Genomic DNA, 16,422 nt, shown 5'->3' with positions numbered 1-16,422 from the left:
TGTTGATATTGTTGGTGATATTGTTGATATTGTTGTTGATATTGTTGGTGATATTGTTGGTGATATTGTTGGTGATATTGTTGTTGTTATTGTTGGGGATATTGTTGGTGATATTGTTGTTGGTATTGTTGCTGATATTGTTGGTGATAGTGTTGGTGATATTGTTGTTGATATTGTTGGTGATATTGCTGTTGATATTGTTGGTGATATTGTTGGAGATATTGTTGATATTGTTGGGGGTATTGTTGTTGATATTGTTTGCGATATTGTTGGTGATATTGTTAGTGATATTGTTGTTGATATTGGTGGTGATATTTGTTGGTGATATTTGTTGGTGATATTGTTGGTGATATTGTTGATTATATTGTTGGTGATATTGTTGGTGATGTTGTTGGTGATATTGTTGGTGATATTGTTGGTGATATCATTGGTGATATTATTGGTGATGTTGTTGATATTATTGGTGAACTCGTTGGTGATATTGTTGTTGATGTTGTTGGTGATATTGTTGGTGATATTGTTGGTGATGTTGTTGATATTGTTGGTGATATTGTTGGTGATATTGTTGGTGATATTGTTGTTGATATTGTTGATATTGTTGGTGATATTGTTGGTGATACTGTTGATATTGATGGTGATATTGTTGGTGATATTGTTGTTGATATTGTTGTTGATATTGTTGGTGATATTTGTTGTTGATATTGTTGGTGATATTGTTGATTATATTGTTGGTGATATTGTTGGTGATGTTGTAGGTGATATTGTTGGTGATATTGTTGGTGATATCATTGGTGATATTATTGGTGATGTTGTTGATATTATTGGTGAACTCGTTGGTGATATTGTTGTTGATGTTGTTGGTGATATTGTTGGTGATATTGTTGGTGATGTTGTTGATATTGTTGGTGATATTGTTGGTGTTATTGTTGGTGATATTGTTGTTGATATTGTTGATATTGTTGTTGATATTGTTGGTGATACTGTTGATATTGATGGTGATATTGTTGGTGATATTGTTGTTGATATTGTTGTTGATATTGTTGGTGATATTTGTTGTTGATATTGTTGGTGATATTGTTGGTGATATTGTTGTTGATATTGTTTGTGATATTTTTGGTGATATTTGTTGGTGATATTGTTGGTGATATTGTTTGTGATATTTTTGTGATATTTGTTGGTGATATTGTTGGTGATATTGTTGTTGATATTGTTGATGATATTGTTGGTGATACTGTTGATATTGTTTTTGATATTGTTGGTGATATTGTTGTTGATATTGTTTGTGATTTTTTGGTGATATTTGTTGGTGATATTGTTGTTGATATTGTTGATATTGTTTGTGATATTTTTGGTGATATTGTTGGTGATATTGTTGTTGATATTGTTGATATTGTTGGTGATATATTTGGTGATATTATTTTTGATATTGTTGGTGATATTGTTGTTGATATTGTTTGTGATATTTTTGTGATATTTGTTGGTGATATTGTTGGTGATATTGTTGTTGATATTGTTGATGATATTGTTGGTGATACTGTTGATATTGTTTTTGATATTGTTGGTGATATTGTTGTTGATATTGTTTGTGATATTTTTGGTGATATTTGTTGGTGATATTGTTGATATTGTTGATATTGTTTGTGATATTTTTGGTGATATTGTTGGTGATATTGTTGTTGATATTGTTGATATTGTTGGTGATATTGTTGGTGATACTGTTGATATTGTTGTTGATATTGTTGGTGATATTTTTGTTGATATTGTTGATAGTGTTGGTGATATTTTTGGTGATATTGTTGTTGATATTGTTGTTGATATTGTTGTTGATATTGTTGTTGATATTGTTGGTGATATTGTTCGTGCTATTGTTGTTGATATTGTTGTTGATATTGTTGGTGATATTGTTGTTGATATTGTTATTGGTATTGTTGTTGATATTGTTGGTGATATTGTTGTTGATATTGTTGATATTGTTGGTGATATTGTTGGTGATATTTGTTGGTGATATTTGTTGTTGATGTTGTTATTGGTATTGTTGTTGATATTGTTGGTGATATTGTTAGTGATATTGTTGTTTATATTGTTGGTGATATTGTTGGTGATATTGTTGTTGATATTCTTCGTGATATTGTTGTTGATATTGTTGGTGATATTGTTGTTGATATTGTTGGTCATGTTGGTGATATTGTTGTTGATATTGTTGATGATGTTGTTGTTGATATTGTTGGTGATGTCGTTGGTGATATTGTTGGTGATGTCATTGGTGATATTGTTGGTGATATTGGTGGTGATGTTGTTGGTGATATTGTTGTTGATGTTGATATTGATGATGATATTGTTGATGATATTGTTATTGGTATTGTTATTGGTATTGTTGTTGATATTGTTGGTGATATTTGTGGTGATATTATTGTTGGTATTGTTGTGATATTGTTTTTAGTATTGTTGTTGATATTGTTGGTGATATTGTTGTTGATATTTTTGGTGATATTGTTGGTGATGTTGTTGTTGATCTTGTTATTGGTATTGTTGTTGATATTGTTGGTGATATTGGTAATATTGTTGTTGATATGGTTGGTGATATTATTGGTGATATTGTTGTTGATATTGTTGGTGATATTGTTAGTGCTATTGTTGTTGATATTGTTGTTGATATTGTTGGTGATATTGTTGTTGATATTGTTATTGGTATTGTTGTTGATATTGTTTGTGATATTGTTGTTGATATTGTTGATATTGTTGGTGATATTGTTGGTGATATTTGTTGGTGATATTTGTTGTTGATGTTGTTATTGGTATTGTTGTTGATATTGTTGGTGATATTGTTAGTGATATTGTTGTTTATATTGTTGGTGATATTGTTGGTGATATTGTTGTTGATATTCTTCGTGATATTGTTGTTGATATTGTTGGTGATATTGTTGTTGATATTGTTGGTGAAGCCGTTGGTGATATTGTTGGTGATGTCATTGGTGATATTGTTGGTGATATTGGTGGTGATATTGTTGTTGATGTTGTTGATATTGATGATGATATTGTTGGTGATATTATTATTGGTATTGTTATTGGTATTGTTGTTGATATTGTTGGTGATATTCGTGGTGATATTGTTGTTGGTATTGTTGTGATATTGTTTTTAGTATTGTTGTTGATATTGTTGGTGATATTGTTGTTGATATTTTTGGTGATATTGTTGGTGATATTGTTGTTGATATTGTTATTGGTATTTCTGTTGATATTGTTGGTGATATTGGTAATATTGTTGTTGATATGGTTGGTGATATTGTTGGTGATATTGTTATTGGTATTGTTGTTGATATTGTTGATGATATTGTTGGTGATATTGTTGTTGATATTGTTGTTGGTATTGTTGTTAATATTGTTGGTGATATTGGTGATATTGTTGTTGATATTGTTGTTGATGTTGTTGGTGATATTGTTGGTGATATTGTTGTTGATATTGTTGGTGATATTGTTGGTGATATAGTTGTTGGTATTGTTGTTGATATTGTTGGTGATATTGTCGTTGGTTTTGTTGTTGATATTGTTGTTGGTATTGTTGTGATATTGTTGTTGGTATTGCTGTTGATATTGTTGGTGATATTGTTGTTGATATTGTTGTTGATATTGTTGGTGATATTGTTGTTGATATTGTTGTTGATATTGTTGGTGATATTGTTGATATTGTTGTTGATATTGTTGGTGATATTGTTGGTGATATTGTTGTTGATATTTTTGGTTATATTATGGGGGTTATTGTTGTTGATATTGTTGTGGATATTGTTGGTGATATTGTTGTTGGTATTGTTGTTGATATTGTTGGTGATAGTGTTGGTGATATTGTTGTTGATATTGTTGGTGATATTGCTGTTGATATTGTTGGTGATATTGTTGGTGATATTGTTGTTAATATTGTTGGGGTTATTGTTGTTAATATTGTTTGCGATATTGTTGGTGATATTGTTAGTGATATTGTTGTTGATATTGTTGGTGATATTTGTTGGTGATATTTGTTGGTGATATTGTTGGTGATATTGTTGATTATATTTTTGGTGATATTGTTGGTGGTGTTGTTGGTGATATTGTTGGTGATATTGTTGTTGATATTGTTGATATTGTTGGTGATATTGTTGGTGATACTGTTGATATTGATGGTGATATTGTTGGTGATATTGTTGGTGATATCATTGGTGATATTATTGGTGATGTTGTTGATATTATTGGTGAACTCATTGGTGATATTGTTATTGATGTTGTTGGTGATATTGTTGGTGATATTGTTGGTGATGTTGTTGATATTGTTGGTGATATTGTTGGTGATATTGTTGGTGATATTGTTGGTGATATTGTTGTTGATATTGTTGATATTGTTGGTGATATTGTTGGTGATACTGTTGATATTGATGGTGATATTGTTGGTGATATTATTGTTGATATTGTTGTTGATATTGTTGGTGATATTTGTTGTTGATATTGTTGGTGATATTGTTGGTGATATTGTTGTTGATATTGTTTGTGATATTTTTGGTGATATTTGTTGGTGATATTGTTGGTGATATTGTTGTTGATATTGTTGATATTGTTGGTGATATAGTTGGTGATATTGTTGTTGATATTGTTGGTGATATTGTTGTTGATATTGTTTGTGATATTTTTGTGATATTTGTTGGTGATATTGTTGGTGATATTGTTGTTGATATTGTTGGTGATATTCCTAGTGAAATTGTTGTTGATATTGTTGGTGATGTCTTTGGTGATATTGTTGGTGATATTGGTGGTGATATTGTTGGTGATATTGTTGGTGATGTTGTTGTTGATATTGTTGATATTGTTGGTGATGTTGTTAGTGATATTGTTGGTGATGTTGTTGGTGATATTGTTGTTGATATTTTTGTTGATGTCGTTGGTGATGTTATTGGTGATATTGATGGTGATGTCGTATGTGATGTCGTTGGCGATGTCTGTTGGTGATGTCCGTTGGTGATGTCGTTGGTGATGTCATTGGTGATGTCTGTTGGTGATGTCGTTGTTGATGTCCGTTGGTGATGTCGTTGGTTAGGTCTTTGGTGATGTCGTTGGTGATGTCTGTTGGTGATGTCGTTGGTGATGTCATTGGTGATGTCGTTGGTGATACTGTTGAGGATTTGTCACAAGTATATTCCCTTCCTATTGAGACATTAGAGAATATTCAACTTCATCTGAGTCTCAGTTACAAACAATTAAGAGAGCACTCTTCAAAAATGAAATCTCAGGACTTGTTGTGAGTAATGGACTTTGTTGAATTCAGTTTCCTATAAATCCCCATGTCTGGCAAGATGTGTTAGTGACCCAGCTTGCACATAATTTGTATTTTATTCCTCACCTGGACATTGATGCTACTGTATTCTTATTCAAGCATTTGAAAGCCTGAGTTTGGGTGGGACTATATTACTAAGATCTCCTTTCTTATCCTTGTCAAACATAAAATAAAGTTCCAGCCACTGAGCTGGTCACTGCCCCTGCTGGAAAATGTATTCCTGGGGATCCAGCAGCCCCTGCTCTGCCCAGTAATATCCTGTGATTGCTGGGTGAGCTTCCACTGGGATTTTTGCCTCCACTATTGTATTTAGACCCAATGATGTAATCTTTACATTAGCTCCTGTTACATGAGAACAAGGCGTGGATGTTGTAGTATCGATAAATCAACAATATTTATACCAGCGTCTGCCCTAAACATTTCTCACAGCCACTGGCACTTCAGGGTCTGGGCTGAAACTGAGATATTCAGTTACATGCAGTGACACCCGTCCATCAGCATGTCATGCCTGATGTGACCCTGACTAAGATGGAATTTGACACCATTATCCCCTCAGGTCACATGCTACGATACAGTGATGACTTTATCTATTAAAGGTATAACACACACAAGCTGTGAGATGTAACACAAAACAGGAGTGCATAATTTATGCATTTTCTGGCGTGTTATTACAATTTTGCCCATTTTCAAAAATAAATCACACCTTGTTCAAAATCGTTTAAATATTAAAGAGACATAATGTGATAAGGTGCAGTTATTTGTAATTATGTAAGAAGCTTAATCCATGAGTAGTTTGAATAGTCATTAAAAGTACCTGCAGGCCTCAGTGTTTGTATAAAATTTACCGCTGCTGCTGATTGTTATCATGTAACTACAACCCGTCTCTGCTACATTGCTGACTGAGACATGAGCAATTTCACTAGGTTTTGTTCCCTGAGTATTTGAGGCTGTGCAGTAATATTGATGATGTGGCTGTGTGAAGGATTGACAATGTAGATCCAGTTTATTGGTGTCAGAGATCTTTGAATCTTGAGATGGGGTCTTCTCAGACCATGTGTAGTGAATGGGGAGGGATCCCTGGGCAGACTCACAGGAGACTGTCACTGAACCCCCTGAACATGAGACATTTGGTTGGGATAAATATCGAAGCCCAGGAACAGAGACGGCTTCTGTGGGAAAGAAACAATTATTGAGAAATTGAATTGCATCAAAAAATCAAATGCTCCCAACACTTGGTAATCTTTCTTCCAGGATTAAACAATGAACAGACATATAGTGAAAAGTAATTTTTAAAAAAATCACTGAGACATTTACCATCACAGATGTGCAGCTTTACATTAAACATTGGGTCAAGGCCAGGAGTCTCGATCCCACAGCTGTACCATCCTGCATCACCCCATTGAAGATTCTTCATTGTAACAAGAAATATTCCTTGTGTTTTGTGATCAGTGATCAATATTCTCCCATTTGGCCAATTTGTCGTTGCTATAACCTGACACAGACGAGACCATCCATGAAACCAATATTTCATGTGTGACTGGTACCACCGTGCTTCGTAGTGACAAGATATTGTGATCGCTCTTCCCAAAATACCTGTTACATTTTCCTCTGCCCATAAAGCACCTGAAACTGAGGAGACAATATTTCAGAAATTTAACTGGAAAGAACAGCCTAATTCAAACAGATACATTTTAATCAGCTACGTTCCATCCAGTATATGATAAAGGTAATCATTACTATAAACCCTTATCAGAGCCTCAGGGTGTTCCAAATTCCCAGGGAATGATTGAAACAGTCGGGATATTTTCTTACCCCACTGGTCGAGCTTTGGGATAATCTTGAAATTGGGTTTGTGCTGCCCGCTGTGGGCTCTAACGCCACCGTGTGTGACATCATCGAAATGTTGTCCCCCTGGAAAGCAGCCTGAGTGACAGGCCTGGATTGGAGTTGGCTGGGGATCAGTGTGAAGGAGGGTACAGGTGCTGAAGGGTCCTTACTCCGACTGGAGAAGGAGGGTTTCATCCGGGGGTGGGGGGAGGAGGGGGTGTTGTGTGGAGACTCATGATGTACTCAGGGGCTCCATTTTCAGGGCTCAAGGGGCAGATACAACAGGTGACCCAGGAAGTTGATGAGAGACCTCAAGTGGGAAAGGAAGAGAATTGAAGTTCAGCAAAGGATGGTTCACGAGGGGAGAGAGAGATCAATGTACAGGACTTTGACGAGTAAAGAGCAATATTGTTGGTGATATTGTTGGTGATATTGTTGTTGATATTATTGTTGATATTGTTGGTGATATTGTTGGTGATATTATTGTTGATATTGTTGGTGATATTGTTGGTGATATTATTGTTGATATTATTGTTGATATTATTGGTGATATTGTTGGTGATATTATTGTTGATATTGTTGGTGATATTGTTGGTGATATTATTGTTGATATTGTTGGTGATATTGTTGCTGATATTATTTGTAAAGGATTATTTGTAATCACATATTGTTATCAGTTTAAGGAGAGTAAAAATAACAGAAGTAATATACTGATTGTTCCAGTGAGATGGTTCCTGAGAAAATGCTTAAATTGCTGCCACATTGTGTCCCAGTATGGAAGAGGAGCAGCCTGTCGATGACCAGGTAGACTTTATTTCAATAAATACCAGACAAATGGTCTTGTTGGGAGAATAATTCTTGACTAAAATAGCAGAGAGGAATTTAAGTGTAAGTGTGCAACGATGTGCTAGGTAAGTAGATTATGCATGGTAAATTGCCCCATTGTGTTCTGAGATGTGCAGGTTAGGGGCATTAGTCAAGGGAAAGGTAGCGTTATAGGGTAGGGGAATGGGTCTGGGTGGGATACTCTTCGAAGGGTTGTTGTGGACTTGCTGCACCAAATGGCCTGTTTCCACACTGTCAGGATTCTATGAGAAACTGTCCTTTCCAATGGATGGAGTATTCAAGACGAGGGGCTTTTTTTAAGGTGAGAGGAGAAAGACTCTAAAAAGACATGAAAGGCAATTTTTTTTATACAGAGAATAACTCATGTGTGGAATGAACTTTCAGATAAAGTGTTGGATACAGGTACGGTTATAACATTTAAAAGACATTTAAATAAGTGCATGAATAGAATATATTTGGAGGGTTATGGGCCAGGTTCAGGCAGGTTGGATTAGTTTAGTTTGGAAACATGGTTGGCATGGACTAGTTAGACCAAAGGGTCTGTTTCTATGCTGTATGACTCTATTATTCTATAACTGTGGATGCTAGAAAGCTGAAACAAAATCAGTAATAGGTGGAAAAACATAGAAGGTCAGGTAGCAAGTGTGGAGATGAATCAGAGTTAACATTTCAGGTCCAGTCACCCTTCTTCAGAACTGATAACAAAGAAAAGAGTGATACATATGCTCGAGAATAGGTTGGAGGGAGGGGGGTGTTGCTGAACACTATGTGGAGATGGAGTCCACAAGGAAGACATTAACACAATTGGGCAGACAAAGAATTGGATAAAGGTCAGCCTAGGAGAATCAATAACCACTAATAGGGATTGTTAATGGCTGACAATGGGTTGTGATGTAGCAGCCCATGTGATAACAAGGCCTGGAGTGTGGGGGTTGGGGGAAGGGACTAAGGCCCTAAAATTACTGAACTTGATACTGAGTCCTGAAGAGGTGAAAATGAGGTGTTGTTCTTTCAGCTTGAGCTTCACTTCGCAGGAGTACTGTCAAAAGTACGAGACTGAGATGCTGGCCAGGGAACACAGTTGTGTATTGAAATGGCAGACAACAGGAAGCTTCGGGTCATCTTTGCAGACAAAATGGAGGTGTTCTGCAAAGCAGTCACCCAGTCTGCACTTCCCCTTCCCAGTGTAGAGGAGACCACTTCGAGAGCAGCGAATGCAGCAGACTAAGTTGAGTGAAGTGCAGGTAAAGTGCTGCTTCACCTGGAAGGTGTGACTGGGGCCTTGGATACTGAGAGGGGGAGGAAGCAAACTGTTCAGTGCTACACCTTCTTTGATTACATGGGAAGGTGCCTTGGGTGTGTGGGAATTTGTTGGGAGTGAAAGAGAGGTAGACCAGAGTGTCTTGGAGGGAATGGCTGCTCCAGAAGGGTGACAGGGTGAGGAGGTGAATTTGAGTCAGTAGTGGCATCCTGCTGAAGGTGATGTAAATGGAGGCTAATGATCCTCTGGATGTGGATGCTGGTGGGATAGTAGGTGAGGATGAAGGGGACTCTGTCACTGTTGTGGAACGGAAGTGAGGGTTTGAGTGTGGGAGATGGGACAGACACAGCTGAGGGCCCTGTCAACCACAGTTGGTGGGGAAACCTCAGTTGAGTGGATAACTGGGAGGACCCCTTCTTGAAGTTGACATCCTTGGAAGTTGACATTCGATGGAGACAGAGGAACTGGGAGAATGGAACAGTGTCTTTTCAGGAAGCAGGGAGTCAGGATATATAGTCAAGCTAACTGTGGGTTTTTAGTGGATATTAATGGTCACCTATCTCCAGAAATGGAAACAGAAAATAAACCAACCTTCTACTTTTGTTATCGAGCCTCATTAAATAATATTTAATGAATGGCATTTTGAAAATATAATAAATAATTACCAAATCACGATGTTTTGTTTGAAGGCTTATTGCCATTCTGGTTTTCAGTGTATATTGAACAGCTGACTACATTAAAAACTTTGGACCGATGAAAATGGGCTCTTGTTTTGATGCTGCTGCTTGTGTCACTTTAAAAAAATCATGTTGTCATTCTCATTTCACCCTTAATTAGTAATGCTGCTCTAAACTACTTGGTAACTATATAAAGGTAAAAACAAGAACTGCAGATGTTGGAAACCAGAGGAATAGATGCTCTATTCCTGATGAAGGGCTTTTGCCCGAAATGTCGATTTTCCTGCTCCTCGGATGCTACCTGACCTGCTGTGCTTTTCCAGCACCACTCTAATCTAGACTCTACTTGGTAACTATATTCCATTTTATGATAATGTTTTCAAAAGAAGGTGCAATATTTCCTGATATTATTCATGTATTTTTCCATTCGTTCCTTAAAATTTTGAAGACTTCCATATTTAGAGATATATGGAGCAGACAAAGTACATTCTGTGTCTGTTTTCTGCAGCTTGTTCTCCCAGGAATAGGTCACTAGCTCAAAGCTAATTGTTGTAATATAAGTGCTGCCATCCATGTTACAGACTACACCAGAATCCCTCAAAATATTTTAAGAATCTAACCACAACGCTAACTTTTTCATATTTTAAAGGTAGATAGAGTCATAGAAACGTACAGCATGGAAACAGTCACTTCGGTCCAACTCATCCATGCCAACCAGATATCCCAAACCAACTTAAATTAGATCAGATTCTCTACAGTGTGGAAACAGGCCCTTTGGCCCAACCAGTTCACACTGACAATCTGAAGAGTAACCCACTCAGACCCATTTCCCTCTGACTAATGCACATAACACTATGGACAATTCATCTGACCTGCACATCTTTGGAATGTGGGAGGAAACCGGAGCACACCCACGAGGAGAATGTGCAAACTCCATACAGACAGTCGCCCAAGGCTGGAATCGAACCTGGGACCCTGGTGTTATGAGGCAGCAGTGCTAACCACTGAGCCACCATGCCACCTGCCAAAACCCAGCCCATATCCCTCCAAACCCTTCCTATTCATATCCTCATCCAGATGCCTTTTAAATGTTGCAATTGTACCAGCCTCCACCACATCCTCTGGCAGCTCATTCCATACACGTACCGCTTTCTCCTTGAAATATTGCCCCTTAGGTCTCTTTAATATCTTTCCCCTCTCACCTAAACCTATGCCCTCTAGTTCTGCATCCCAGGGAAAAGACTTTCTCTATTTATCCTGTCCATGCCCCTCATGATTTTGTAAACCTCTATAAGGTCACCCCTCAGCCTCCGACGCTGCAGGGAAAACAGCTCCAGCCTGTTCAATCTCTCCCTGTAGCTCAAATTCTCCAACCCTGGGAAAATTCTTGGAAATCTTTTATGAACCCTTTCAAGTTTTGCAATATTTTTCCGATAGAAAGGAGACCTGAATTGCACGCAATATTCCAACAGTGGCGTAACCAATGTCCTGTACGGCCGCAACATGACCTCCCAACTCCTGTACTCAATACTCTGACCAATAAAGTAAAGCATACCAAACACCACCTTCACTATCCTGTCTACCTGCGACTCCACTTTCAAGGAGCTATGATCCTGCACTCCAAGTTCTCTTTGTTCAGCAACACTCCCTAGAACCTTACCATTAAGTGTATAAGTCCTACTAAGATTTGCTTTCCCAAAGTGCAGCACCTCACATTTATCTAAATTAAACTCCACCTGCCACTTCTCAGCCCATTAGCCCATCTGGTCCAGATCCCATTGTAATCTGAGGAAACCTTCTTCGCTGTCCACTACACCTCCAATTTTGGTGTCATCTACAAACTTAATAACTGTACCTCTTTTGCACACATCCAAATCTTTTACATAAATGACGAAAAATAGTGGACCCAGCAACGATCCTTGTGGCACTCCAGTGGTCACAGGCCTCCATCTGAAAAACAACCCTCACCATCACCCTCTGTCTTCTACTTTTCAGCCAATTCTCTATCCAAATGGTTAGTTCTCCATGAGATCCAACCTTGCTAACTAGTATCCTATGGGGAACCTTGTTGAACCTCTTACTGAAGTCCATATAGATCATGTCCACCGCTCTGCCCTCATCAATCCTCTTTGTTACTTCTTCAAAAACCTCAATCAAGTTTGTGAGACATGATTTCCCATGCACAAAGTCATGTTGACTATCCCTAATCAGTCCTTTATGAGGGGCCATGCTCCAGATGTGATGCGACTGATCAAATTACTCGGCATTAAACAAAGCATAATTTATTTGAATGTTATAGTTAAAGTGCAAAAGAAAGAAGGAGGAACTAGATTAACCTAACTATTGGAAAACTTGACTGAATAATAGGTACAGAACCTATTACTAATGAACTGTTCCAATATAGTAATATCCCATAAACACACGCCTTGGTAGGAGGGAAAATTCAGACCAGATTTTCACATGTAGTTCTCCAATCCAGGAGGAAAAAATCAAGAGAAAATTCAGAGTGTAGCAGCCGGGAGACATTCACTGAAGCTCTCAAATCTTTTGAGACCCCAGTGGCTTCTGCTTAAAACAAAACCTAAAATCTACAAAAAAACCTAGAAAGCCTGGTCTGTGAGGGCTGGCCCCACCCAGTCTACTTCCATTGTTCCAACTTTAAAAACAAACTAAGCCCTGACAAATTGTTTACGTTCTTAGAGACAGCTCCATACCTTTGCCTCACAATCTCTCTTAAAGAAAAACAGGATAAATAACACTTTAAAGTGACAGCATTGTCACACTCTGCATTGGACAAAGCTGGCCTGGAATCACACCCACTCCTGCTCCCTGCCAGCGCCATGATGGAAGGATATGTAGGTTGATAATGAACCTGTTTGGCTCTGTTAGCATCCACCTTCCTTTGCAAAATGTGCTGGAGGGAGAATCGACTCATGGCATCTGTCACAGCAATAATGATGCCTTTGTGCCTTTACATATCTCCAAAGATTTAAACATCTCTGCTGTATAAACCAGATAGTGGACATAAACAAACATTGATTATCTGAATAAGCAACTTAGATGGTCACTCACCGGGAATGAAATAGATGAGGAGAATTGAAGCCCACAACATTATATTTGCAAAGATCATTTCCGTTCTTGATGTTTGTCCTCCAGCTTTTCTTTCTCACAACAAAGTATGTAATACAATGTTTACAAGAGTGTAAATGAGGAAGAGGATAGAGGAAGACAGCTTATAAAACCACAGTAAACTAGATGATAAAGTCTGACACAGAAGAAATTAGTCTCCTGTCAGTTATGTTTTAACAGAAGAACTAAATTAATTCCTTGCCCAAGAATAGGAGGTTATGAAATAAAGATAGTTAAAAAGTCAAATGTTCTTGATAATGGTGACCAAAGTAAATTGAATTTTCAGATAAATGACAAATGGCTCATTCTCCTTTGTTAAAAAATATCAACTGTTCATGACACAAAGAGTTTTGCTTTATGAAAATTTGTTCTGCAATTAAACATTAAACTGCTGCTAATTAGTTTGCTCTTTTTTTACATAATATGACTCTTGTTATTGCTGAGTAATTATTCTGTCACAATCTAAACTTCTAGATATGCAGTTGAAGGACAAGATCCAAATAAACAAGACATGAGGGCAATTTCAGGCAGAAAAAGGAACTCAAAAACTGAGAGAAAATTAAGGGGGAAGTGAACTGTAATTGAGTAACTAAGAGTGAGTTTCAGTTCCAAGGTGAGGATCCCTCTAGTGAACCGACGGACATGGGGCTTTGTATTCACCAGGACATGGTTGATGATGAGTGAGTCTGGTGAACCATGCTGGGTTTCACCTTTGAGCAGGTCAAAGGGGCTGACACCCTTCACCAACCCTGCTCATCCCCAGCCACAATGCTGAAGGCAGTGTCCCCACCTTAACCCTTAATATGGAAGGAAAGTCACTGGAGTCATTACCCAGAGACTGAACCAACAAGGACCATCGCAATACTCTGTCTGGGAAACAGAAACAATACGTTGGGTAAACTCCTGGAGAACATTTGGAAACATTTGGGGGTTAATACCCCAATGGGGATGAAACCCCTCTGCTGTCAGGTCACCAGTGTCTGAGTGTCAGTAATTTGCCTCTTATATGCTTTCAAAATTTGTCTCCTATCATCTTAAAAATGTGCCCCTGAGTCTTGAAATTCTCCATCTCAGGGAAAAGACAACTGCCATCAACTCTATCTATATCTCTCAGTATTTTATAAACTTCTCAACTTCCTATGCTCTTCTGAACTCCAGCAAGTTCAAGCCTAAGCTATATACAACATGCAACTAAAGATGTTTCACGAGAGATAATCCTGTATCTTAGATTTAATCCAACAGCTATTAAATATCATGGACCAACCCTATTTACTGTTCATCAACACTGAGTTTGTCTTCTGCCAGGGACATCTGAGGGCATCCTTCCCCACATGGTATCAGTGGCTCAGATTAATGCCAGTATGATGGATTGGTGGTGGCAAATCTACCCAAGATATCCCAGTTAAAAATCACACAACACCAGGTTATAGTCCAACAGAACATGAGACATTTGGTTGGGATAAATATCGAAGCCCAGGAACAGAGAAAGCTTCTGTGGGAAAGAAACAAGTATTGAGAGATCAAAAAATTAAATATCCCCCAACACTTTGGCACTTTACTTCCTGGCGAAAACATTGATCAGACATTCCAGCAGAGAGTATTCTAAAAAAATATACTGAGACATTTACCTTCAGAGACGTGCAGATATATATGAGACATGAGGTCCTGCTGAATACCAGGAATCTCAATCCCACAGCTGTACCATTCAGCATCTTTCCATTGAACATTCTTCATTGTAACAAGAAATATTCCTTGTGTTTTGTTGTCAGTGATTGATATTCTCCCATTTGGCCAATTTGTCATTGCTATAACCTTACACTGATGACTCCATCCATGACACCAATATTTCATGTGTGATTGGTACCACTGAGCTTCATAGTGACAAGATATTATGATCGCTCTTCCCAAAATTCCCGTTACATGTTCCTCTGCCCATAAAGCACCTGAAACTGAGGAGATAATATTTCAGAAATTTGACCAGAAAAACCTGCTTAAAATGCACAGATAAATTTTAATCAGCTACATTGCATCTAATTTCTGATTAAGGTAATCATTAATATAAACTGTTATCAAAGCCTCAGGGTGTTCCAAATTCCCAGGGAATGATTGAGACAGTTGGGATATTTTCTTACCCCACTGGTCGAGCTTTGGGACAATCTTGAAATTGGGTTTGTGCTGCCTGCAGTGGGCTCTAACTCCACCATGTGTGACATCATCGAAATGTTGTCCCCCCGGAGAGCAGCCTGAGTGACAGGCCTGGATTGGAGTCAGCTGGGTATCAGTGTGAAGGAGGGTACAGGTGCTGAAGGGTCCTTACTCCGACCGGAGAAGGAGGGTTTCATCCAGGGAGGAGAGGGCAGTGTGTAGACTCATGATGAGCTCATGGGCTGCATTTTCAAGGCTCAAGGGGCAGATACAACAAGTGACCCAGGAAGATGATGAGAAACCTCAAGTGGGAGAGGAAGAGAATTGAAGTTCAGCAAAGAATGGTTCACGATGGGAGAGAGAGATCAATGTGCAGGGCCTTGAGGGCAGTAAAGGCCAGTATGGTTGTGGTTTCACAATGGACTTTCCCTACAGGCTCTGGGGTTTTACCAGTGACAGAGGAGGCCAATCCCAAGTGTTCAGCAAGCTTTTTGAAAGCCTTTAGAAGAGTTGTGTAATGTCCCGGCTGTAATAGTTAGTGACATATTCCTGAACTCCTGAGCTGTTAGCTGTACAGTTCCTGGACAATATAAAAGGTTTCTGCTGTCGGAACTTTATCTCTAGTTTACAGTGGTTGAACTGATGGCTCTTCTTCTGGTCCTTTGGAATCTCCCCTGTGGATTAATCGATAAAGCTTCTCTCCCCTTTCACCTGTCCTCTTTGTGATTCATAACCTACATCCCGCTCAGGCCGGACCCCAATACATCTGTCCATGTTTGTTCCATCCACATCCAACAATGTCCTTCAAATGGACCAGGACCCACAACATTAGCCTCCAGCAAGTGCTGTACCAGGGCAGCTCTCTCTCCAATTTGCAGACAAAAGTAACTAACACTTACTCTCATTGTACACCCAGAGCTATCTATCACACATCCCCCTTGATAAAATTCACACTTTTTTCTGATAGTGTCAAAAGACAATGAACATCAAAACATGCAACAAGTGTGGAAACTTGCTTTTTGGATCTCAACTTCTCAAAAATGGACAGCACAGTGTCTCAGTGGTTAGCACTGCTGCCTCACAGCCCCCGTGACCTGGGTTCAGTTCAAACCTTGGGTGACTGTGTGCAGTTTGTATGTTCTCCCTGAGTCTGCCTGGGTTTCCTCCAAGTGTTTTCTCCCACTGTCCAGCAATGTGCAGGTTCAGCAGAATGGTCATGCTAACTTGCCCAGAGAGCCAGG

At 38.4% G+C, this 16,422-nt stretch overlaps 1 protein-coding gene across 1 annotated transcript in view; it reads right to left on the bottom strand.

Moving 5' to 3' along the window:
- The window catches only part of LOC148145083 (Fc receptor-like protein 5), a 172,119-nt gene extending 157,349 nt beyond the window's left edge, over positions 1–14,770 (bottom strand). Inside the window, exons 1-3 of the mRNA XM_087973386.1 lie at positions 14,665–14,770; positions 6,611–6,925; positions 6,142–6,465 (exon numbers count right to left, since the gene is read on the bottom strand). Coding sequence (XP_087829512.1) covers positions 6,142–6,465; positions 6,611–6,925; positions 14,665–14,770 — 745 coding nt within the window. The remainder of the gene's footprint in view (positions 1–6,141; positions 6,466–6,610; positions 6,926–14,664) is intronic.
- Between the last annotated feature and the right edge of the window lie 1,652 nt (positions 14,771–16,422).

The sequence above is a fragment of the Chiloscyllium plagiosum genome, unplaced genomic scaffold (genome assembly GCF_037043375.1).
Source record: "Chiloscyllium plagiosum isolate Xiang-an unplaced genomic scaffold, Cpla_swu_hap1 HiC_scaffold_26, whole genome shotgun sequence".
NCBI lineage: Eukaryota > Metazoa > Chordata > Chondrichthyes > Orectolobiformes > Hemiscylliidae > Chiloscyllium > Chiloscyllium plagiosum.
Note: the sequence above shows the minus strand (reverse complement) of the source record. Positions and strands in the feature narration are given on the sequence as shown.